Source organism: Trachemys scripta, chromosome 3 (assembly GCF_013100865.1).
Source record: "Trachemys scripta elegans isolate TJP31775 chromosome 3, CAS_Tse_1.0, whole genome shotgun sequence".
Lineage (NCBI taxonomy): Eukaryota > Metazoa > Chordata > Testudines > Emydidae > Trachemys > Trachemys scripta.
This window is the reverse complement of record NC_048300.1, coordinates 69,271,959-69,298,946: the sequence shown is the minus strand read 5'-3', so window position 1 is coordinate 69,298,946 and position 26,988 is coordinate 69,271,959. Positions and strand designations below refer to the sequence as shown.

At 39.9% G+C, this 26,988-nt stretch overlaps 1 protein-coding gene across 4 annotated transcripts in view; it reads right to left on the bottom strand.

Moving 5' to 3' along the window:
- PLD5 (phospholipase D family member 5) overlaps positions 1-26,988 on the bottom strand; it is a 255,241-nt gene that overhangs the window by 154,688 nt on the left and 73,565 nt on the right. For 3 of the 4 annotated variants that reach the window (XM_034765027.1, XM_034765021.1, XM_034765022.1), the window contains exon 2: positions 749-885. In XM_034765027.1, the coding sequence (XP_034620918.1) occupies positions 749-885 (137 nt within the window). Of the gene's footprint in view, positions 1-741; positions 886-26,988 lie in introns of those variants that run through there. The other variant, XM_034765023.1, reaches the window with a different exon arrangement.

Here is a 26,988-nt window from a genome sequence, read left to right as displayed (position 1 = left end):
CAAAGAACTATCTCAATTGCCCTCCCCAAAATCCTATGCACAGTGGTGTGGGTGTAATGAACAGCAATTGGTTACACTGAAGGCAACAGTGCTGCAAAAATGTTGTCGGTCTTGCTCAAAAGTGTCCAGGGGAGAGGGATATGCAGATCTAGCAGCTGTGTCCTATTCTCTGAACTTTCACAGGTATGGGCTCAGGTTGGCCAATGCACTGACTCTCAAAGCCAAGAGTCACATCTTCACAGCATAAAATTAGCTTCCAGAAGGGTCTCCAAGAGAAGCAACATTAAAATAGTTACAGTCAACATAATGCAGATTGGTACACTGCAGAATTATGAGAAACTGACACTAGTGTCAATGGCAAAACTGCAAAATGCCAATGATGATGACCAAAGAGAATAATCTATTTCAGAAAAAAGCAACAGAGGGTCCTGTGGCACCTTAGTCTTAAAGGTGCCACAGGACCCTCTGTTGCTTTTTATAGATTCAGACTAACACGGCTACCCCTCTGATTCTATTTCAGAACAACATTATGGCTCTCTCATATTCATTCTGCCTGTGTATGAGGGGTAAGAAAAAGCTGCAGGAGATCTTATTCTGCTTTATTTCGTCAGAGTTAACAAACCAACCTTAATGTCATAGAATAAAGAGCATAGCACACTGGGAATGTCTTTTTTATTAAGCATCATTATATAAACACATTGATGTCCTCGCCCGCCCCAAAAGAGAAGTTTTGTTTGTTACCTCTTACCGACAGTTATTTTGACAATTCTTTTCTGAGAGTCCATCCTCATCTTCTCCCATTATATCCACTGCAGAAAATATCAGTGCAACCAGAATCGCAAAGCAGCATACCAGTGCAAAGATCACAATGCATTTTTGCTGGGACTGAAAAAGAATAAGAAGATTAAAATATATATATATATACATATATTTAAAAAGTTTCATGGAGTGGGCATCGTTTAGTCAATGAACAGAGATTCTAACACTTTTCAATAGGATCTAAAACCATTTTGAATATACTCCTCACATAACTGTCAACATGAAACACATTTTGGGATGAAAATATTCTTTCAAAACCATCCTTTAGTATCATCTTCAAGTTTACATTAAATGTAGAAGTTATTGTTAAATAATTCATGTCACAAACAACATTAGGATTATAGAACTAGTTTTCATTTATATCATGATGAATGTATTATCCAATAAAATAGCCATTCCTGCATTAATTACATATTTCTGATTAGGCACCATAGATGTGATATATATGACAGTTTGGCATTGCAAAAGTCTTGAGAGCTTTTCTTTATTTACTTGAAAAGAAACATGTCACCACAAGAAGGCTGAAGAGCAAAATGGATAGTTGACATGAAAATTAGTGCTGTCAATTAATTGCAGTTAACTCAAATGATTAACTCAAAACAATTTAACTAGATTTTAAAAACTTAATCGTGATTAATCATAGTTTTAATCACACTATTAAACAATAATAGAATAATAGAAGGTTAACTGAAATGTATTATAAATATTTTTGTTTTTTTTGCCACATTTTCAAATATATTCATTTAAATTACAACACAGAATACAAAGTGCACAGTGCTCACTTTATATTATTATTTTTATTACAAATATTTGCACTGTAAAAAAGATAAAGAAATCATATTTTTTTCATTTCACCTCATACAAATACACCTCTACCCCAATATAACATGAATTTGGATATAGCGCGTTAAAGCAGCATTCTGGGGGGGGGGGGCGGGGCTGCGCACTCCGGCGGATCAAAGCAAGTTCAATATAACACGGTTTCACCTATAACGCGATATGATTTTTTGGCTCCCGAGGACTGTGTTATATCAGGGTAGAGGTGTATTGTAGTGCACTCTCTTTATCATGAAATGGAACTTACAAATGTAGGATTTTTTTTTTTACATAACTGCACTCAAAAACAAAACAATGTAAAATTTTAGAGCCTACAAGTCCACTCAGTCCTACTTCTTATTCAGCCAACCACTAAGACAAACAAGTTTGTTTACATTTACAGGAGATAATGCTGTCTGCTTCTTATTTACAATGTCACCTGAAAGTGAGAACAGGCATCCACATGGCATTTTTGTAGCCAGCATTGTAACGTATTTACATGCCAGATATGCTAAACATTTGTATGCCCGATCATGCTTCTGCCACCATTCCAGAGGACATGCTTCCATGCTGATGAAACTCGTTTAAAAAATGAAACAGTAATTAAATTTGTTACTGAACTCCTTGTGGGAGAATTGTATGTCTCCTACTCTGTGGTTTTACCCACTTTCTGCCATATATTTCATGTTATGGCAGTCTCAGATGACGACCCAGCATATGTTGTTTGATTTAAGAACACTTTCACTACATATTTGACAAAAAGCAAATAAGATACCAATGTGAGAATTCTAAAGATAGCTACAAGACTCGACCTAAGGGTTAAGAATCTGAAGTGCCTTCCAAAATCTGAGAGGGATGAGGTGTGAAACATGCTGTCAGAAGTCTTAAAAAAGCACACTCCAATGCAGTAGGGTGAACAGATGTGCTGTTTTTAAAGGGACAGTCCCATATTTAAGCCCTCCTACAGGTGTCCAACTTTTTCTTAAAAATGGGCAAAGTGTCCCATATTTTCTGTCTCCTCCCACAATCAGTACTGGCAGGTCCTGATGCTGGCTGGATCCCTGCTCGCCAGTTTCCCGCCAACCAGCAGTAAGTGTGTGTGGGGGGGTCCAGTGGCCGACAATGGGAACGGGTATGAAAGGCTGGTGGCGGGGCAAAGATGGAGTGCATGGGGCAGGCCGTTCCCCCTGCTGGTCCATCAGTGCAGACCCTGCTGCGTGCTGGCTCTTGGCCAGCAGGGGCCCACCCCCCCCGCGCCATTTCTGGCTGGCACTGGCAGCGCGCTGCGGTGGCTGGTGAGTGTGGGCAGGCACCAGGCAGCAGCCAGTTGCGTGTCACCTTTGCTACCTGCCCATTGGCCCTTTACGTGCCCCCCCTTCTCGCTGTCCTCTCTCTGCTTTGCCCCTTCAACCCCCCCTACCCCACTGCTCCTCCATATCCCCCCCAGCAAAGCGTATCTCACTCCCAGCGCTGTGTGGAGAACCAGCCCTGGTCGGAGCATTCAGATCACCAACAGCCTGGCTGGCAGACTCCTTCCTTCCCACACTGCCTCTGGCTGGGCCAGTGCCCTGGGAAAGTCCAAGACCCTCAGGCCTGGGGTGCTGACCAGGAGAAGGAAAGCCCTGCATGTGCCAAAGCCCTGTACAGAGCTGGCATGGAGACGCCTCTCTGCCCATCTGCTAAGCTCTGGAGTGGGGGGGGGGAGTGATTTAGCCCCATCTTCACCTGACCCCTCACCACCCTGGGTCCTGTCCCCAGGGAGTGCAGGGCTGCTCCGTCCCCTAGGCAGCCTCCTCTGCTGAGCCACATCTCTGGCCAGGTTCGCTGAAGCCCCTGCAGTCAGGTTCCCTGGGCCCTGGTGCACAATGAATCCTTAGAGCTTAACCCTTCCTGCCCACACTGTAGCCAGGGGACAGGAGGAGGCTGGGTTACTGGGTTATGTTGGTGGCCAGCAGCAGCCTGGAGGTGTTAGCTGCCTTTCGACACTCTGCGGGCAGGAAGGGACAAGCTGCTTCCAGGTACATGGGGAAGAGGGGAGAAGATAGCAACTTTACAAAGACACAGGCCAGGTCATTCCTTCCCCCCAACAATCTGGTCTGAACCCTAGCAGAAATCTTGGGAGAGGGGCACGTGACCCTGCGGGCCCCCCATGTGTTGCCTCTGGAAGACGTGGTGCCAGGTACCAGGAAAGGCAGGTCTGCCTCGATGGTCCAGCCCGGCATGAAGGGTGGAGAGCACTGGGCAGGGAGGGTCAGATAGGTCAGTCACACACACACACACACACACACACACACACCTCTCATGTGAGAGAGGTGTACGGGAGAGAGAGAGAAAGAGAGAGGGGGGTGACCTCTCCCCATCTTCGGGGCGGGGTGTAGGCGTGTGTCACCCCTCCCCATGTGAACCCTAAAGCCTTAAAGATTAAAAGATAAATAAAAATAATCCAATTACACACTATTTCTTTCTAACAGGGGCTCAGTCAACTTGATGTTAATTTGAATGTTTGTACTACATAATTCTGATTGATTGCCATTGAACTCGTTAGAACAGGGGTAGGCAACCTATGGCACGAGTGCCGAAGGCGGCACGCGAGCTGATTTTCAGTGGCACTCACACTGCCCGGGTCCTGGCCACTGGTCCAGGGGCTCTGCATTTTAATTTAATTTAAAATGAAGCTTCTTAAACATTTTATAAACGTTATTTACTTTGCATACAACAATAAGTTTGTTATATATTATAGACTTATAGAAAGAGACCTTCTAAAAACATTAAAATATATTACTGGCACGCGAAACCTTAAATTAGAGTGAATAAATGAAGACTCGGCACACCACTTCTGAAAGGTTGCCGACCCCTGCGCTAGAACAAGAGTAATTTTACCAGGTGTCCCATATTCAGCATAGGAAAATATGGTCACTCTACAATGCAGAAACTATAGAACCTGAACCACCAAAAAAAGAAAATCAACCTTCTGTTGGTGGCATCTGACTCAGATGATGAAAATGAACATGCATCAGTTCGCACTGCTTTGAATCATTATTGAGCAGAACCTGTCATCAGCATGGATGCCTGTCCTCTCAAATGGTGGCCAAAGCATGAAGGGACATATGACTCTTTAGCACATCTGTCACATAGATATCTTGCGACGTCAGCTACAACAGTGGCATGTGAATGCCTGTTCTCACTTTCAGGTGACATTGTAAATAAGAAGCAGGCGGCATTAAATGTAAACAAACTTGTTTGTTTTAGTGATTGGCTGAACAAGAAGTAGGACTGAGTGGGCTTGTAGGCTCGAAAGTTTTACATTGTTTTGTTTTTGAGTGCAGTTATGTTAAAAAAATTCTACATGTGTAAGTTGCATTTCATGATAAAGAGATTGCACTACAGTACTTCTGTGAGGTGAAATGAAAATACTATTTCTTTTATCTTTTTTACAGTGCAAATATTTGTAATAAAAATAATCATATAAAGTGAGCACTGTACACTTTGTATTCTGTGTGGTAATTTAAATCAATATATTTGAAAATGTAGAGAACATCCAAAAATATTTAAATAAATGTTATTCTATTATTGTTTAACCGTGCAATTAAAATGGCAATTAATCGTGATTTCTTTGTAATCTCATGATTACTTTTTTTAGTAGTTTGGCAGCCCTAATTAAAATGTTGAAGTGTATTTCCTTAAGCTTAGAGTAAAAAATACTGTGGCAGTAACTCAGATACGACTGTTCAGTAACTATGGGTAAATGTGAACTTTTTAAAGGTTACCTATGAACATGTGTTGTACACAGATTAATGAAGTGTGTAAATTATCTTATTTGCACAAATGAATTGTGCAGGTATGTGCGATATGTGGATATCACTACCCTTAAAGCTTCACCATGTATTCCTAGCAGTAAAAGAATTGCACAACATAGAGAGAAAAAGAAAACAAAACTAAACTGCTGCTGCTAGTTACTGATTTCATTAATTTTCAGTTATTATCTTGTAACTGTAATTTCTTACCTAGAAAATACCCAAACCAGAATTTATTATATCAAGCAATCTTAAAGAGTATTAATCTCATATTTGCAACTGAACAAGCAGTGGCACAAGTCTAAAGGTAGTACATTCTCTCTCCATAGTCAGTCATTTATATTAATAAAAGTAATACAACAACCACCACAACCAAGGACAATATTGGGCCCACAGTGTTAAGCAACACACATTTTAAACATCATTAACACTGGGCAATTTCATAAATTTAAAGTCTATGTTTTATATTATAAATATGTTTGCCATGCATTATACACAATATACCAAGAATGCTGAGAATCTATGCAATACAATTTATAATGGCTGCATTTTGGCCCCCAGGCCCAGAGGCAGCAGCTGTATGTTGGCTGGAAATTAAAAGACAAATGTTGTTAAACAGTGGCTCTGAATCGATGGAAAGGGGAGCCCCAGGTCCCAATGATGAATCGGTCATTCAGATGTGGGACAGACAAAAAAACCCTGCTTTCTTATTTAAAATAGATTTCATTGTTTTTGTTCAATTAAGTATGAACACTGACGTCTTTCTAAGATGCACAGTGACATCCGAAAATTAGAAGTACCTGCTCAGTGGATACGGTACCCTGACTTTAAAGGGAGGCCCTCCGTGTAAAAATCAGAGCCCTAATTCTACACTTCATTTCACATGTGTAAATCTGGAATCTCTCCCCTAAATTAATGGAGTTGTTTCAGATTTACAGCAGTACAACAGAGCAGATTTTGGCCCCATATATTCTCACTTCCTAGTCCAAGAATCTATAGAGTTGCTCAGTTGCCATCTATTGAGCTGGGCCAGCTAGCTCCATCCCATCTTCAGTACCACTAGGGCAGCGAGTTATCACACAATTGTGATGTTTGCACTCAACTTCTTCAAAGTAGTAAGCATTATCCCCACAGTAGCAAACCACAGGCAGACCAGGGTCACAACGAAAAGGCTGCTTCCTGTCCTCCTGCTGCCCCTTACAAACAAAGAAACCACAACTGACCATCCCTTCTGCACACGTGTATCCCTTGTCTCACCCTCCACTCCATTAATCGAGCTTTGCCCTTAACAAGGGCCACCATAGAAAACTCTCTGGGCAAAAGAACAGCATAACAGCTAAAAACTGGGAATTTGGAGAACTGGAGCCTCAGTACCTTCAAGGAACCTGGGACCACCTGCAGGGGTCAGGGCAGAGGGTTGGGGGGGGGAGGTTCATGGGTCAGGGCAGAGGGCTGGGGTGTTCAGCTCCTGGGGGTTCTCATGGCATGGGGTTGGAGGGAATATGCCCCGTTCCCACCTCTTTCCCCTGGGCCCCGTCCCTATGTCGTTTCTGCTTCCTACCCAGAGGAACGGCACACTGAGGCTTGGCTCCGCTCCGCTCTCCCGCCCCCTTGCAAGGGCGATCAGCTGATTGGCAGCAGGGAGAGGGAGTGGGAGGGGCAGGAAAGCACCACGCTGGGGTAAGAAGCGGGGGAGGAGGGAGCTTGGCTGCCAGCATGACCAAGCTTCTGCCACCTGCCCCCGCAGGAGAAATCAGTGGGGAGGGAGGCTGAGTGGGGCCGGGACCCCGGCAGGCAGCAGTGTGCCATCAAAAATTGGCTCACGTGCCGTCTTTGGCACACGTGCCGCAGGTTGCCAACCCTTGCCCTAAGTTTTCATGTCATTATCATGGTCACAGAGAATGCCTGGAGAAAAATGCATGTTAATTTTTTAATTTAATGAATGGAGATATCTTATCTCCTAGAACTGGAAGGGACCTTGAAAGGTCATTGAGTCCAGCCCCCTGCCTTCACTAGCAGGACCAAGTACTGATTTTGCCCCAGACCCCTAAGTGGCCCCCTCAAGGATTAAACTCATAATCCTGGGTTTAGGAGGTCAATGCTCAAACCACTGAGCTATCCCTCACACAGAAAGGGAGAGGGAGATCTTGGGAAAGGTCCCAAAATGCTAGGTTAGTTAAGAAAGTTGAGTAACGCTGTCATGAGGTAGGGCTATGCAGATCCAAGGGGATGGAGGGAAAGTAGTGGCTTGGACCCTCTGATCCCTGTGTCCATGGGTAGGAACAGCTCATTTATAAAGACAAAGTTCAGGGTTGGAGCCATCAGACTTTAGGAAACTCCACCTAGTTCAGAACACTGAAGCATGTTTCTTCAGCAACATGGGCTTCCACAAGCATATCAGCCTTCTTGCTACACTGGCTTCCCATAGAATATTGAGTCAAGTTCAAGGTCTCAGTCCTTACCTTCAAGGCATACAATAGCCTTGGCACAGAATATCCAGAAGATCGATTAATCCTCTGGGATAAGGACCATGGTTGACAGCTCTGCTCTTCAGATTAAATGGAACTTTCTACCATAAGAGTAAAAGCTTGTCTGTGTGGGGAATAGAGCTTTACTGGGGGTCTATTTGATATTGTGGAACAAACTCCCCTAGGATCTAAGGACCACCACAGACCTTACCACCTTCCACTGTAAGTGCAAGGTGCATTTCTTCAACCTGCCTTCACTAACTTAAAACTCATAGTAGCTTGTACATTTTAAGAAACAACCCCAAAACCAAAATCCCACCAAAACAAAAAGACCACACAGCATATAAAGTTCTCCCCCTGGGGAGAAGATGAGAGACAGAGGCCTTGGCTACACTCGCGGATTCACAGCGCTGTGAAGCGCGAGTGTAGTTGCGCCGCCAGCGCTGCGAGAGAGCTCTCCAAGGGGAATAGCTTGCAGCGCTGCGAGCGAGCGTGCAGCGCTGCAGGCGCTGATTACACAGGTGCTTTACAGCGCTGCACTCGCTGCGCTCAGGGGGGGTGTTTTTTTACACCCCTGAGCGCAGCAAGTGCAGCGCTGTGAATTGCCAGTGTAGCCAAGGCCACAGAAAGAACAAACTACTCATGACAGATGTGAGTCACGTCACTTAACGCACTACCAATCAGAAGAGAGGATGGTCTGCTGACAAGAACCGTATTTGTCAGTTTGTTATTAATAAACAAGTACATCTAATGACAGTTAAGGTTGCATCAAGACCCACCCCCCTCATGTAAAACCTTAAAGGTATAGCAAGAAGTAGTTGAGGGAAGAGTCTCCTGTATTCTTTTCAACCTTTATATTGTCTATAACAGTGGCAATAACAATACTTCATAAGGCTTTCACTTCCATCTCCAATGGATAACCAAAAGCAGTATGTATCCCTCCCCACCAAAAAAAACTCATGCTGTCATGCAAAACCTTAACAGAGACCTCATATACTCTTACATCAACAGATTGGCATTTCTGACTGTCACACAGTCTTTTCACTAGAGGAGTTACTCCCCCTTAATCCAACATCAATGCTTTTTTTGTTGGGGGCGAGGCACCGGAAGATTGCATGGGTAGTATTTGGTAGGCGTAGGAAGATTTAAATACATTTTTGACATTAATTCCAATTTGAATATTTAATTAGATATATTTTGTGCTTGTACCCAGAAATATTTGATGGATGTATTTTTAAAAGTCTAAATAACTGATTAGTTAAACCTTCTGGCACAATTAATTAGTCTTTATACACAACATTTATGCATCCAATTTAAAGGACTTATCCCTAAAATAGACTCAGAGTTCTCTTAAAATGAACTCTCTGAAGTGATCTGTGGAATACGTAGATATGCACCCATGTAAATAAGAAGTAGGAAATTAAAAGTTGTGTATAATTCAAAGTTGTGAGAAAACTGAACCTAGAGTAATCAAATATGTTGTGACTTTGAAATATAATTGTATTTGTATATTAGTGTCTAGACTAAAGAATGAGGTGATATGCAACATGCTAAGAAGGAAATCTGTTTCTCAGAGCCATGCAGAACTATAAGAGATGGGTAGAACATATTTTCTGTACTTCAGTAGTCTGCTTCCCCCACCACCACCACCATGAAGGGGTGTGATTATATCACATCTGAGTTATGTCTGAATACTGAGGTGAAGACAGACACCTAAGTATTCTGTTTAAATATTAATGACACAATCTAAAGTCAATCTAAAGTCTTTAAAGTTAGATAGGGAACAGAAAGGAAAATTAAGATCTCATGGGGATGTTCTATCATCATTTGTCACAGAAAAAAGAAGTATTCTAGAACTATTCTCCAATATTGGGAGGTGGTGGGCCACAGGGATGTACTGGGTTAGAAGTACTAGTCTAGGTCATGAGGTACCTGGCTTCAAGTGCCTGCTCTACCACAGGGTTCCTGTGTGACTTCAGGCAAGTTGCTTAGCCTTTCTGTGCCTCAGTTCCCCATGTGTAAAATGGGGATAAGAGTACACCCTACCTGATAGGGGTGTTGTGAGGTCAAATGCCTTAAAAGATTGTGAAGTGCTCAGATATTATGGTAGGAGGGGCCAGAGAAGTACCTAAAAGAGATAGTTAGGATTTATTGATTCCTGATTATTTTGTAATCCTCTTCTGAGTCCCAAACAAACAGATACTATGGAATTAATATGATGAGCTAATCTGAATAATAATGTCCTGCTATAAATAGTTGGTTCATGGTAACTTTTGGCCATGGTTAACACTTGGAAGAAAAAAAGTCAGAGCTGATGCTCCAAGCCTTGCCCTTTATTCTTTGATCCAACAGTTCAGACACATAATACACTGACATTTACCATAAATAGTAGAATAATAAACTCTTTAGGAAGACATCCAAGGCAATAAGGATTAGTTATGTGACCTTCTCCTCCACAAAAATGTATCATGTTACAAATAACTAGTGACATTCAGAGTTCAAAATCCATTAAGAAAATCAAGGAGTTCAGCACATAAGATAATCCCTAACATAGCTCTGTCTCACCTAGAATTAATGTGGAGGAGAATAGTCTTAGCAGGTACAGTGTATACTCTAGATTAGGGCCCTAAACTCCAAACCAGACTGATGTTTTCATCCAGCATATACCTACATTTAAGATTCTACTGCAATTTGGCCCTACCAAAAGAGGCCCTGGATGGTACTCCAGTGTTTTGCACATTGCACTGTGGAAGTAAGGTCATAGTTGGGCCCAGCATTTGCTGCAAAGGGCAATTGTCTAGTATTGCACATTATTAGAGCATACGTATGCTCAATAACTCTACAAATTCCTCACCAGTGGAGTTATAGTGCAGAGAGGATTTCCACAGCAAGACCCATTTTTACTACTTATTAATTAATCCTGCAGGCTGTCTACTAGGGCTCTCAACAGTGATAACATCAATTCAGCCACCCCAATGGGAATTTACTGTTTAGGGTAAAAATTGTTAGGACAAAAGGCTACAGTAAATTTCCCTTTTCGACAGAGAACTTCTTCACATGATAAAAGGGAAAGTGGCGAGGATTAGTAACTCCCCAGATTCTAGCACTTTAGACAATAGCCTGCTGGAAAGTGAATCTGGCTATGAACACACAAAAAGCTTCAAGTTCCTGTGACATTATTGACATAAACTGTGACTGTATCGATCATTGTTGCAACCACTGTTATATATTTGCAGCAAATATTGTACAAAGGTTGTCGTGTGAGATGTCTATGAAAAGGTTATAATTTGCTGGCTATGATTATGCTACCTCTATGCATGTATCATTTTTGTATTTAAAGTTATAAGTATTGGCTCTATACTGTCTGTATTTCAAACTTGTGCTATGCTTCTGGGTGACACTCCAGACTTTGTGGCATCAGTACTGCCTACTCTGCTTGGTGGCCCATTAAGGACCATCAGCTATACAACTGACCCATTGAGAGAAAGCAGATACCCCTTGTGACTCATCAAGGCATGCAGGGACATGCCTATGGACAGAACTCTACGTTTTTTTCCATGCCATGTGCTGGGTGGCTTTTGGTTGGAACAAAGAAAGCACAAGCCACTTGGCAACAGGACTATAGAAGGCAGCAGCAGTATCTCTATTTTGTCTTCAATCCTGCTTCTGACCTCTGGAGGACCCTTGCTACAAACTGAAGTTCTGAACAAAGGACTGAATGACCCATCCCAGCTGGGGATGTACTCCAGAGACTTGATTTGAACCTGCAGTTTATTCCATCACTGCTACAAGCCTAAACCAAGAACTTTGCCATTACTGTATGTAATTGATTCCATTTAACCAATTTTAGCTGTCATTTATATTTCTTTCTTTTTATGATTAACCCTTTAGATTTTAGATTCTAAAGGATTGGCAACAGTGTGATTTGTGGGTAAGATCTGACTTGTATATTGACCTGGGTCTGGGGCTTGGTCCTCTGGGATTGGGAGAACCGTTTTTCTTTTACTGCGGTATTGGTTTTCATAACCATTCATCCCCATAACGAGTGGCACTGGTGGTGATAGTGGGAAACTGGAGTGTCTAAGGGAATTGTTTGTATGACTTATGGTTAGCCAGTGGGGTGAGACCGAAGTCCTCTCTGTCTGGCTGGTTTGGTGTGCCTTAATAATAAAGGAAACCCAGTCTTCAGCTGTAACTGCTCTGCTCTAAGCAATTTGTCCTCAATTGATACTCTCAGTTGTGTCCCACCAAAGGCAGCATCGTTACAGTTCCTCAGAGGGCAGCAGGGCTTTCCATGAAATGGCTGCTGAGAGGAACTAACTATATGCCGTGAAAAGCACTTCTGCTGCCTTGCAGAGACCAGAAAAGGTAGGTAACATGATAAAGGGTACTAAACGAGAAGAAAACAAAAGGAAAAAAAATCTAACAGCAGCAAAAGGGAAAGAGCAAAGAATAAAAAAAGGGAGAAAGACTGAAGAGGTGAGAGAGAAATAAAAGAAAGAGTATAAGGCCTAGTCTTCACTTACCGGCTGGTCCGGCGGCACGCCATCGATGTTCTGGGATCGATTTATCGCATCTGGTTAAGACGCGATAAATCGATCCCGGATCGATCCCGGAAGTGCTCACAGTCGGCGCCGGTACTCCAGCTCGCCGAGAGGAGTACGCAGCGTCGACGGGGGGAGACTTCCGGCCGCGTCTGGACCGCGGTAAGTCCGGACTAAGGTACTTCGAATTCAGCTACGTTATTAACGTAGCTGAATTTGCGTACCTTAGTCCGAAGTCCGGACTAAGTGGGGACCAGCCCTAAGAGATGGAACTAAAAAAATAGAAGACAAAAGGGAGACAAAAAAAGGAAAATGCAGAGTGAACGGATATACAAGAAGCAGAAATAACTTGGACCTAACAGAGCAAAAAAATGGTTCTACCAAACCGTTCACCCCATGATGATCAATGCCACACTTAGCTATTAACTGTGAATCAAAGTTCTTATTAGAGCCCTGCTTTATAAACCTGGTCCACTAACCCTAATTAAAAATGTAATTCAGGCTTTCCAGAAAAACAGCTGAATATCTCCAGTTAGCAGCTCACAAAATTTCTTACAGGGGATAAGTAATTCTTTCCACAAGCAGTATCATTAGAAAGAATCACAGGTTATAAATAAATGAATTTGCTACGCTGCTCTTCTAGAGACCTGGTATATATCTGTCTTCTGTTTGTTACTAACTAAATGAGTTTTAGGGTCTTAGATCCTAAGGAAAACCTAGACTAGAATACCAGAAATATTGCAAGTCAGGATTTAGCATCTGGTGCAGTAACTTTCTCATGTTGTGGCTGCCTCTTGCCACTGATTAATAATCTCATTTTCATAAATGTTAAAACTCACTACTAATACAGTTTTCATAGGTTGTTTCAGTTTCCATTTTAATCCCCATTTTTCCGGTTGCCCAGACATTTGGGGTAAAGTTTGCTTTAAGCCCAATGGTGAAATTTTTTTTAAAAACTGAACTAGTCTGGCCATTTTTGAGTTACAGAGCACATTTCCCAAATGTTTCCAAACAGTTACACATTTCCCAAATGTTCTGGATGAGATGTAGTCATAACTCAGAAATGGGAAGCTAGAAGTTTCAAAGATGTCTCATTTTTAATTTTTCATTAAGGAAGTAAAAACAGCCTAGGTTTGAACTAGATCAGTTCAGTTGTTTTAAATTTAAGATATTTTAAATTAAAATATTTGCAGACATGTCTGAACTATTTTTCTATTTGGTTTTCGCTGTTTACTGAAGTAGGCTGGAGCACAGAGGACTAAATTCTGCTTTGTTGATGGAATGAAATAGTTAACTTTTAGTTTTAAGAGTCTTCAAATTAGCCTTAGCACTGAGCCAATTTAAGCACTTTAGTCCAAATTAAACCCTGGTGTAATTCCATTGCTTTTTACCTATATAGACAATGTTCAACACCTTTACAGTGGGATTTTCAAAAGCCCAACACTCAGAGATTCCAACGTTGGAAGACACCATTGTGATAATCTAATCTGACCTCTATAACACGGGCCATAGAACTTTTCCAAAATAATTCCTAGGCACATCTTAGAAAAATATCCCATCTTGATTTAAAAGTTGTCAGTAATGGAGAATCCACTACAACTCTTAGCAAACTGTTCCAGTGATTAATTACTCTCACCATTACAAATTTATGCCTTATTTCCTATCTCGATTTGTCTAGCTTCAACTTCCAGCCACTGGCTTGAGTTATACCTTTCTCTGCTAGATTGAAGAGCCCATTATCAAATAGTTGTCCCCCATGTAGATACTTATAGACTGTAATCAAGACACCCTTAACTATCTCTTTGTTAAACTAAGTAGATTGAACCCCTTGAGACTATCACTATAGGGCAAGTTTTCTAATTCTTTAATCAATCTGATGGCTCTTCTCTGAACTGGAGTAGGAGCAGAGTAAAGCCATCACTGAGTACTTGTGGACCCTCCCCACCCAAGGTTATGCTTTTGTGTTGTTTCATAAGGGTGAGAAATTAAACACACACAAGAGCCAGGGCATTCAAAAGGTTTTTTTAACAGATCAATAGCTTTGCCATATTGGGCACAGGAATGTTTTCAATTGATATTTTTCTTTGTTAAATCTCAACATTTACATTGCTTTGTATAAGCCTGACCCTGAATGCTTTGTGCACTAAAGGGCCCAATCCCTTCAGAAATCAGTTCACTGAATTCCCAGGGAAGTCAATGGAAGTAGAGGATGCCCACTACTTTGTGGGATTAGCAGTTAAGGAAGTTAAAGATAATGAACAAAGGTACAATGCTGCGCCTTCTGAAGTTAATGGAAGTTATTAAGAGTAAACATAAATCTATGATTACCACAGAGTAGTATCAGTGTTCCTAAAGTAGGGGAAAATTCTTGATATCTCAGATACAACTGCATGATATGATTGGTCACCATTAAAAAGTCAACATTTATGCACAACCATAGAGAAATACACTAATTTTAACTGACATATGGCAAAGCCACTGCTCTATTTTTTTTTTAAAAATGGTAATTGTAATTTGTTGCCATCTTAACAGTGGGAAAAAAACTCCTTAAATTAAAGTGAGAGAGAGAGAGAGACGGACAGACTTACAATTCACGGACCCTGCTAAAAGGACAGATCAACATAAAAAACAACCACCTCTGTGATAAATGAAGGGGGTGAGGGGATAGCTCCCTTTTATGGGCACCCAGCCAGCCAGCTATAAAATCCCTGTTAGTAGCTATTCTCTACTTGCTTTACCTGTAAAGGGTTAAAAAGTCCATAGGTAAAAGGGAGGGAGGGCACCTGACCAAAAGAGCCAATGGGAAGGCTAGAACTTTTTAAAATTGGGCGGGGAAAACTTCCCCTTGTGTTCTGTGTTGTTCTTCCAGAAAGCAGGGACAGGGCTGGAACTATGCTGTAAAAAGTTTGGGCCAGGTATGAAAATCATCAGATCATACCTAGAAACCACTCATTTGAAACCCCAGATATGTAAGTAGATCAGGAAATGTCTAGGAAGACGCGATTAGGTTTATCTCTTATTTCTTTATGGCTTGTGGACTCTGCTGTGCTAGCCCTAGGTGCTTTTGTTTTGCTTGTAACCTTTAAGCTGGACCTCAAGAAGCTATCTTAATGCTTAATCCTTGAAATTGTTTTTTTTAACCTAGTAAAAAGCCTAAATTCCAGATGTATTTTCTTTCTTTTTGTTTTTAATAAAATTTACCTTTTTTAAAAACAGGATTGGATTTTTGTGTCCCTAAGAGGTTTGTACATATGTTGTTTAATTAGCCGGTGGCAACAGCTGATTTCCTTTGTTTTCTTTCTCAACTCTTCCCCGGACAGGGGGTGAAAGGGCTTGAGGGTACTCCACAGGAAGGAATTCCCAAGTGCGCCTTCCTGGTTTCCCAAAGGGGTTTTTTTGCACTTGGGTGATGGCAGCATCTACCCATCCAAGGTCAGAGAAAAGCTGTGACCTTGAGAGTTGAATACAAGCCTGGAGTGGCCAGTATTAATTTTTAGAATCCTTAGGATCCCACCTTCTGCACTCGAAGTGCCAGAGTGCAGAACAGGCTTGACAACCCACCACATACATTCCTATCCAGAAGTATTTTCCCTAATATAGTTAGTTTTAGTAATTTTAGGTATAACTAAATGAAATTTGGGAAAATAATACTTTTCTCCATTATTTTTAGTTTGCCTGGAGTATTGTAGAGTCAGTTAAAGATTTTTCCAGCCAGTCAGTTTTCTTTGTTGATGATGTGAATCTTTCAAAGCAACAAGAAAAAATATTTTAAAAATATGAAAGTGTGCTTGCAAGTCCATAAAAATTGGCAGGAAGACTCAGAAGCAGGTGTAGAATGGTACTTGCAACTACTTTTAACTCACTGTTTAGATTGACAACATTATAAATTGCTAGTGTCCATTTAATAGTGGAGTATAAAAAGTTCAAGGACCCAAGGAGTTTTCAGATTATTCAAAAACCTATTTGCTTTTCACCTGATGACATAGGGCACAATAAGGGGGGAAAGCAGTCATATTAGCCTGATTATAAACTGATACATGTTCATGAAATGAAAACAGTCTAAGATATGGGGTGTTTATTTTTAGCTCACTGAATTTCTAACTATATTGTGAGTTCACAAAGAAATAATAGCTTGCTGGGCTAAGTGGCAAATCTAATTCCATTGTTACAGAGAACATAACCAATGTCACATTCACAGTATGAATTATATTCTACTTTAAAGAGAGATAAAGGAAATAAGGAGAAGCTTATTGTTCCATAGCTAACCAGGGAATAAAGGTAAACTAGATAATTATAGTGATTATGTACATCTGATCTGTGCTTTTATTTCACTAGAAAAAACTGAGAGGTAATTCAGTAACCATGTATTTTATCTTACGAAATTTTGTATTTAAAATTAAATTAGCACTGTTGGTAATTTTTATATCTAAAAGTTATTCAATTTGTTAGATAATACACTGACTGACAAGAAAAATATGACACAGTGAGCACAGATGCCCATTTCTGTTTTGTTTTTTATGGGTTTTTTTGTTTTTTGCCAGGCTGTGACCATTCCTTATTACACCTCCCATGTTGTCTCATTGTTACCTTGCACTCCCCCATATATTTGTTGTATTCCTCTTCGACCGTCAGCACTTTAGAGCAAGGACCATTTTTTATTATGAATGTGTAGAGTGTGTGGCACAACAGCACCCTGGTCCTGGCTGAGGCTCCAATGCGCTACTGCATTACAAATAGTACATTTTAGAAATTGGTATGTACATCCTCTTTCAAAGAATATCATGTAAGATGTCAAAGGAAAGCGAGTGTCACAATGGTTATGAATATCATTATAAAGAGTTATGTATATAGACATATTGGAAATATGTTTGTATATAGGCATTAAATCCCCAGCAGAGGTGAAAGACTAGTTTCCTGCAAGACCAAAAGATGTTTACCCATCTATCTGTTGAAATGTAAATTGAATATCATCTTGTTCACAATCGCCAATCTGAGCTAAATGCAGATGAAGGACTGTGAGATTTAACAGGAAGAGAAGAACAGCTGGGGGAAATAACTTCATATGAGGGTGCACTTCAGAGGTTTACTAGGCTAACTTGGGGGAGGGACAAGGAAAGCACCCTGTTATCCTGCACATAGGAATTAAATGGTCAGTGTGTTTACATTCATAATAATGGGATCACAACCAGCCTTGGCTGGAAATGCTGCAAAAGGCTTTGGGTCAGACAAATCTGATCTAGATAGGAGGTCAGTCTGTTAAATCTAGTCTCTAGGACTTGTGTTATGATTTTGGTTTGGATGTAACCTGTTTCAATTAGCCTTATTCATTAACTCTTGCATCTTGATCTTTGATGATAAACTTATGATTGTTTCCACTGTAACTATATTACAGTGCTGTGGTATTGTATAGGGAGCTAATCCTGAGTTGAATTATTCAGGACGGTATATACACTTTCCCTTGGGGACAACAGATCTTGTATTACCGTGAGCATTGAGTGGATAAAGGGCTGGATACTACTGTAGTAGTATGATTTTATGTTTGTATTTTATATAATTTAAAATGAAAAATAAAGAATAATAATGTAGCATGTATTAAATGTATTGGTATATGATTTGATCATATCCTGCCAGCCATCCTTTTTGAACAGCAAAAAGAATGGCCTAATAGGCCATTTGGTAAAAATACATCAGCCGGAATCTGCGTCTGGGCTGATTTCAAGGCAGTAACAGACCTTTTAAGGTTACCATTTTGTTGTAGGTTTAGCATTTTAAAATAATCAAAATAATGCAATGATTGTTTTTCTTCTGCATTGCAACTTAATGTTCCTGTTCAAAACATTCTGTGTAAATCAGTTCCATTTTGTGTGTAAATAAAAAATGTGTGTGTTAAAAAATAAAAGTCAAACCCATCACTGAACCAAATGTTGTAGGGAGGAACTGAAGACAGATTCAAGGGCGCCGGGGAGGATGCAACATGTCCCTGTTAAAATGTTAGAGGAGGGCAAATTAACTACTCTAAAAATAAGACAGGCACCTATCAATGGGGACAACATAGCTGTAATCAAAACCAGCATGGAAAACTTAATAAAAAAACGAAATAAAAAAAATTAAAAAAAAACCAAGCACTAGTCAAACAACAATTAATTACAGCGTGACGGTGGAAAACTCATTGGTTCCAATGAAGGAAAATCACTATATAAACATGGTGCCTTGCCATTAAACTTTGGGTTCGTCCTGCCAAGACTTCCCCAGAGCATCATGTCGCGACCAACGGAACCTGGCTCCTCCCTACCCGTGATCAACCTACCTGGCCACTAGATTGATCTGGACTGGTAACTATAACATCAACTGGCAGGACACAGAGAGAGAGAGAGAGAGAGAGAGAGAGGTGTGACTGATGCATATGCTAACTGTAGTATCTTCAATAAACGTGGCGTATTGCCTTTTCCCCTGAGAAAGATCCTGTGTGCTTCTTATAAGCTTAACATTTTTTGGTGGAGAATTGCAAAAGGGGGAAGACATGCACTGTAATTGTTGAAAATACTGCTAAATACTAATAAAAGGTATACTATACATATAAAGTGATCGATCATTCAGGTGTGCACACCCCATGTCGTAGAAGTGCCGGGCAATAGTGGGAGGATTAGAGTCCTCGCTCCGACCCATCTGTCGGGAAAAACTATACAAATAAAATATATACAAACTGTCTAAGTATATACACTCCCGGTCGTAGAGTTTCCGGGCCATAAGGGGGAGAATTAGAGTCCTCGCTCCTACCCGTCTGTCAGGGGAAAATTGCATAGGTGAATATACCCTCGATCGTAGCAGAATCGAGCCCACAAGGTAGGGGGTTTAGTGTTCCCCCCTCTTGCTCTGTCAGGCAGAGTTTTTAATGTGTATAGACTTTTTGTATTTTGTAAGTCCCAGAACAAGTGTGGGCAAATAAGGAGAAGATTTCTGTAAGACCTCACTCTGAAGGATATAGGAGTGTGGGATATTGTTGTGATTTCACAATTTAAAAAAAAATGTTTAAAAAAAGGGACCAGGAGGTGTGGGGGCTAGTTAAGAAGCCCACCCACCCTCCTTGCTAAATTGGTAGTGGAACAAAGTCTGTGTCCGTGGAAGGAATGGTTCAGCCAGGAAAGCAGGATTGGGCCCAGACAAGCAGGCAGGCAACAAACAGAGATTAAAAAACAGGTTGTGAGCCCTAAAGGCATAGTGGCAAAACTAAGGAAAGGAGTAAGTACAGGCATGGGGAATTCAAATCCCTGAAACACTACTTGGAATGGTAATATCTGAGTTAATGAAGGTGTCATTTCGGGAAATAAGCAAGTAATTTAAAAAAAAAAGTAAAAAGTTAACTCTGCAAAGGCTGAAGAAAAATAAGCAGTTAAACGTTGTAAAACTATTTTTTTAAAAAAAGTATTATAGAAAGAAAATTCTTGGTTTCTTTGCAGCCATGCTGAAGGGAAAATGGGGGGAAAAAAAGAGTCTGTAAATAAGCCAGGCAAAAAAAAAAAAAAAAAATCTAATTTAAATCATTTGACTATACATAATTTAGTCAAATTTGCTAAAAAAAAAAAACAACATAAGGGGTTCTATTAAAACTTAACTGCTCCCAAATGTATACAAATGTAATCTACGTTCAGCTGTGTATAAATATATTGTGTAAATATGTGAAGTGTTTAAAACCTAAACCAACTCCTGGCTTATAAAACTCTTTTGTAGGTTTAAAATAAATTGTTTTTTGTTTTGTTTTGTTTTTAAATAATACCACTAAGGTATTCACCCTTTAACTCCCCTGTGTAGCCAGTGCTAAAGGCAAATGGCCAACCCTGAAGTTTAACCATTAATTATAGAAGAATAAATAAGAGCACCATTCCTATGGCTCCTATTGTGGCTGATATGACACAGGTCATACAAAAAGTGCAAGCCACATCTAAATATTTCCCAGTTATTGATTTGGCCAACAGTTTCTTTGCCATACCCCTCCATCCGGACTCACAAGCTCGGTTTGCCTTTACAATAAAGGAGCAACAATGAACCTCTTGTTGGTTGCCCCAAAAATATCACAACAGCCCAGCTATTGCCCATTGGCATTTTGTGGATATGCTAAATCAGTTGAGCCCACAAAAAAGGCCTTTTGTGTTTTCATATGAAAATAACATTTTTATATTTGGGGAAACTAAAGCACAAGTGCAAACACTAATGAAAAAAGTTTTGGCACTAATTCAGGAAATGGGGTTCAAAATAGCCTTAGACAAGGCTCAGTTGGTGCTACCTCAGGTTACATTCTTGAGCATAGTCACTGAACAAAAAAAAAAAAAACAACCCAGGTAAGTCAAAGAAAGGTAAGGGCACTGGTAGAAATGTCGGCCCCTATCGACGCCCACTCTTTAAGAGTTCTCCTAGGAAAATTCAATTTTCTTAGAGCACACATTTATAAATACGCTGCCATTAACTTAGAAGAGGAAGTCATTCAGGGATATTTAGACCATGGATCGTCTCAGCATGCTGAGCTCCACGTAATTTATCAGGTTTTAAGGCAATATAAAAATTTTCCCACAGCCCATGTATATTTATGCTAACAGTGATTTTTGTGTAAAGGGGATACAGTTTTGAATACATAATTTGTACAGAAATGGGTAAAAAGCAGCAAATTAAAAAAATATTGCATATTCAAAGGAATGAAAATAAATTTATCGGTGGGTAACAAAAAACCCTAAACAGTTAAAGATGCGACATGGGAGCTGGGAGGTATTGCCAATACAGAGAAGGATCAGGATATCATATAGGAATATCTGGATGACCTTCTAAACTGGAGTAATAGTAATAGGATGAAATTTAATAGTGAAAAGTGTATTAACCTAACATAAAGTAACTCTTGTCTTTTTTTTTTTTTTTTTTTTTGAATTTGGTTAAGGTGGTCTGTAGTGCCATTTGTCATGCATTTAGGGATTAATAAGAATTTTTGTTATAAACTGGGGGCTCATCAGTTAGAAGTAATGGAGGAGGAGAAGGATCTTGGAGTATTGGTTGATCACAGAATGACTATGAGCTGCCAATGTGATATGGCCATGAAAAAAGCTAATGCTGTCTTGAGATGCATTAGGCGAGGTATTTCCAGTAGAGATAAGGAGGTGTTAGTACTGTTATACAAGGCACTGGTGAGACCTCATGTGGAATACTGTGTGCAGTTCTGGTCTCCCATGTTTAAGGAGGATTAATTCAAACTGGAACTAGTACAGAGAAGGGCTACTAGGATGATCCAAAGAATGGAAAACCTGTCTTATGAAAGGAGACTCAAAGAGCTTGACTTGTTTAGCCTAACCAAAAAAAGGCTGAGGGGAGATATGATTGTTCTCTATAAATATATCAGAGGGATAAATACCAGGGAGGGAGAGGAATTATTTAAGCTCAGTACCAATGTGGACACAAGAACAAATGGATATAAACTGGCCATCAGGAAGTTTAGACTTGAAATTAGATGAAGGTTTCTAACCATCAGAGGAGTGAAGTTCTGGAACAGCCTTCCAAGGGGAGCAGTAGGGGCAAAAGACATATCTGGCTTCAAGACTAAGCTTGATAAATTTATGGAGGGGATGGTATGATGGGATAGCCTAATTTTGGCAATTAATTGATCTTTGACTATTAGCGGTAAATATGCCCAATGGTCTGTGATGGGATATTAGATGGGGTGGGATCTGAGTTTCTACAGAGAATTCTTTCCTGGGTGTCTGGCTGCTGAGTCTTGCCCACATGCTCAGGGTTTAGCTGATCGCCATATTTGGGGTCGGGAAGGAATTTTCCTCCAGGCAGATTGGCAAAGGCCCTGGGGTATTTAAAAGAGAACTGGATAAATTCATGGTGGTTAAGTCCATTAATGGCTATTAGCCAGGATGGGTAAGGAATGGTGTCTCTAGCCTCTGTTTGTCAGAGGATGGAGATGGATGGCAGGAGAGAGATCACTTGATCATTGCCTGTTGGTCCACTCCCTGTGGGGCACGTGGCATTGGCCACTGTCGGTAGACAGGATACTGGGCTAGATGGACCTTTGGTCTGACCCGGTACGGCCATTCTTATGTTCTTATTTTTGCTTTCCTCTGCAGCGTGGGGCACGGGTCACTTGCTGGAGGATTCTCTGCACCTTGAAGTCTTTAAACCATGATTTGAGGACTTCAATGGCTCAGACATAGGTTAGGGGTTTGTTGCGGGAGTGGATGGGTGAGATTCTGCGTTGTGTTGGAGGTCAGACTAGACGATCATATTGGTGCCTTCTGACTTTAAAGTCTATGACTCTATGTAAAGGCACACAGTAAAGAAATGGGTATAAAGGCCACCTAAAATAATCAGGTAAATATAATAGCCTGACAGCATGACATAGCAGTTGTAACCAAAAGTCAAAAAAGGAATGTCTGTGCTGACACATCTAAGCCAACAAATGGCACTACAGACCACCTTAACCAAATTCCAAAAAAAAATAAAAAGACAAGAGTTACTTAATGTAGCCCATCAGTTTATGCATAAAGAAATGGAAACAAACTTCTAAAAGGCTAAAGCAAGTAGCAAAATGGGAGTGTTTGAAAAAGTATGTTAAAACATGGGTGCGAAATTGTGTGCAGTGCACCCAGGCCAAGGCTCATCCTCCTCACTGGCAACCAATAATGCACCAACAAAGGCTTGGGCCATGGCATAGGGTTCAAATTAATTTGATTAATAAATTGCCAAGTAGTAAGAAAAAATTCCGGTATTTATTGGTAATAATTAATTCCTTTTCAGGATGAGTGAAGGCATGTCCTACTAAAAATAATAGCACTAGGGTAATGGCAAAAACATTTTTTAATAAGGTAATATGTAAATATGGCACCTCTGAAATAACAGATTCTAACAATGGGGGAGCCTTTGTAAAAAAAATCTTTCTAACAATAATACTAGCCTTGGGAATTAAACAAAAGCTCCAGATACAATACCGGCCTCAGTCCTTAGGCCAAATAGAGCGCATGAATCGCACTATTAAGGAAGCGCTCCAAAAAGTAATAAATCACACACAAAAAACCTGGCCAAATTAACTGCCTCTAGTTTTGGCTGCTATCTGCAGCAGTAATAAACAAAAATTAAACTCTTTCAAATTCTGTTTGGACATGCAATGCGCCTAATAATTAATCCTAGTTACCTGGTACAGGATCAAAAAAAAGCTCTAATATAACCCAGCATAATTATTTTCAATGGCTCAACTAGTTACAAGAAAATAAAACCACTCTCCAGTATAGGGTTAATCAGGCCATCAAACACATAAACAACAAAATTCAAAAACAAAGGCCCGCAAAAGCAGCCCTGTGGGAAACAGGGGACCAAGTCATGTACCTTAAAATGGGAAAAAGGTGTCAGTCACTAAAATCAAAATAAATAGGGCCTTACTCCATAGTGAACCACCTTAGCCCACTGGTATACCATATTAAAAAACTAAAATGGGTACATGTTTCATAAATTAAATTGTTTACATAAATAATAATGTTTAAATTCTTTGCAAACAAGAACATCCCAGAATTTGAGCACAAGGCACTGCTTAACCACCACAATTTTAATCCACCAAAAATAAAACTCCAGTGTAAGGTTTGGCTTTACCTGCTTCTAGAAACTTTTAGTGCCCAAATAATTAGAGCAATCATAAAAAAAACCCCACAGCCTTCCTTATAAGCCCATATTTAAAAAATAATTCACTCCCCACCAACCAGTTATGAATTCCTACCCGTGATCCGGTAATCCTCCTAAAAATATTAGGCAAATCTTAAAACCCTTAAAAAATACCAATATGTATGCCTAAAAAACAAAAAAAAGGTCCTTGTTTAACACCTACAAATATAAATAAATGCAATATGTTTCCATCACAGTTAAGCCTAATTTGTTATTAAATAAAATTATTGTTAAAATTGCTCACCAACAGTCTATAAAAACAAAAATATTAAAAATAAGCCCGCTCCCAAAATTAACCATGGAATCCTTTTGGGTACCCCAAGTTATGAGTCAGTGAGCTAAAAAAAAGAGATTTATTAAACACGCAAAGGTGCACAAAGTAAAGCCCTCACAAATGGGTGTGCTTGTCACCACAAACCCATGTAGCATCATTAAAAACATTTGCATAAAACAAACTAAAAAATGTGACACGTGTTTTGTACAACAAACAATGTGTATGTGTTATATCCTAAAAAACAATATTTTTAAAAAATGCAAGTATTAGCCAACGCCCAATAAAGAAATGTAAATGTAATGCCTGTGTATTATATACTAGCAATATAAATAAAATATAAATAAAAAAAGCACAAAGCACTATAATTGCCACCCCGGTTAATTTCTCTGTTACCCTTGGCCTAAATTAGCACAATCTAACTAATCACTCATTGTCAAAAACCAAAATAACTCAGTTTTTACAACAAACACAAAAAAATATAAAGAAGTGTGTCATTCAAATATTACATGCAAATAAAAACATGTTAAAAATTGCTAAATCTAAAAAAACCCTAACCGCCTATCACTGGTACAACGTTTTTACAGGCTGGTCCCCGAACTCTAAGAGCATATTGTCTATTATGTGTCACCCATTACTGTGTGTTTGCTTGCTAAAAATATGTTGTATGTGCTGTTAAACAAAAAAAAATGTTTATTAAATTATAACCACAAGCTCAAATTGTCTCTCAGTATATTGCTATAAAACAATTGTATAAAATATGATCCACTCAAGAATTGAGGGGTCAAAAGGGGGACATATGGTAGTAGGATTTTATGTTTGTATTTTATATAATTTAAAAAGAATAATAATGTAGCATGTATTAAATGTATTGGTGTATGATTTGATCATATCCTGCCAGACACCCTTTTTGAATAGCAAAAAGGAATGGCCTAATAGGCCATTTGGTAAAAATACATCAACTGGAATCTGTCTGGGCTGATTTCAAAGCAGGAACAGACCTTTTAAGGTCACCACTTTGTTGTAGACTAAAATAAATAAAAGAATGTAATGATTGTTTTTCTTTTGTGTTGCAACTTAATATTCCTGTTCAAAATGTTCTGTGTAAATCAGTTCCATTTTGTATGTAAATAAAAAATGTGTGTGTTAAAAAAATAAATGTAAAAGCCATCACTGAACCAAATGTTCTAAAAAACAAACAAACCCAAAAACAAAGGCAAAGGCGCCAGGAGGCTGCAACATGCCCCTATTAAAATGTCAAAAACGGGCAAATTAACAATTCTAAAAATAAAACAGGCACCTATCAATGGAAACAAAATAGCTGTAATCAAAACCAGCATAAAATAACTCCCTGAAAAACTTAATAAAAATATAAAAAATTTAAAAAATAATTTAAAAAACAAGCATTCATCAAACAACAATTAATTACAGCATGACGGTGCAAAACTCACCGGTTCCAGTAAAAAAAAAAAATCACTATATAAACAGGGAGCCTTGCCATAACTTTGGGTTTGTCCAGCCAAGCCTTCCCCATAGCATAATGTTGCAACTGACGGAACCCGGCTCCTCCCTACCCGGGATCAACATAGCTGGCCACTAGATTGATCCGGAATGTGGGGAAGAGTTCTGCCTTTGCAGCATTTCCTACCCTTGCCTCACTTCAATGTCTCTCTGCTGGCATTACAAATGAAGTCAGATCCCTGGTGCTTTAGGGTCAGAAGAGATGAGGTGCCACTCCCCATAGCACCACCCCTACCTTGCACACAAATCTAGGCAGGAGGTATAGCAACTCTGAGTTACCACTCCCTGCAGCCACACCACAAATGCTACCTATCATGGGGAACCTCATGAACTTCTACTCATCTTAGTCCTCTGCTGTGGGCCCTTTGGTTTTGTTTTATGATAGTTTCTAGAAAAGCAGAAAGAATCTAAACCTGTTGAAGATTCCATGCTTTATCCTCAAGGTTCCAGTAGCTGGAACTGTCTGAATCTAGTTTCCAAATACCACAATGTACTGATCTAGCTTATAGTTTGTGAAACACGGAGTCAGCAAGATACCCAGAATTCCTGACATAAATTGCACTGATTCAAGGACTTCAACATCTCAAGTAGTTCTAATTTATTAACATAAACAAAAAGACAAACGAGGCACAAATAGCAAAACTGGTTCTTCAACTGGACCCTAAGTGCCTTCATTTGCTTCAGGTCCTTCCTCTATAGGAGTCTTCATCAGAATAAGTTCACTTAGAGAGTGCTTCCATTATGAATCACTCCTGAAGGGACATTCATTCCTCTGTGATGGAATTCACCCACACCATCAATAATGCAGTATCCCAGTGAAGAAGATGAAGATAGAACATAACTGAAGCAATTTAGCCAATGTTTTTGGATGCCTTCATCTTCCACCTGCACATTATCGCACCTGCTCCTACTGTGTTTGTCCCTTCTCTAAACCTAAAGTCTTGTTACTCCCAACACTGTCAGACCTCATCTTGCACTCTACCATTGTTACATATTGTGTCCTCTGGCTGCTCTCTTCCCACAGTGCAGTGTGTAGCAAGGAGGCATGGTCTCCCTCCCTG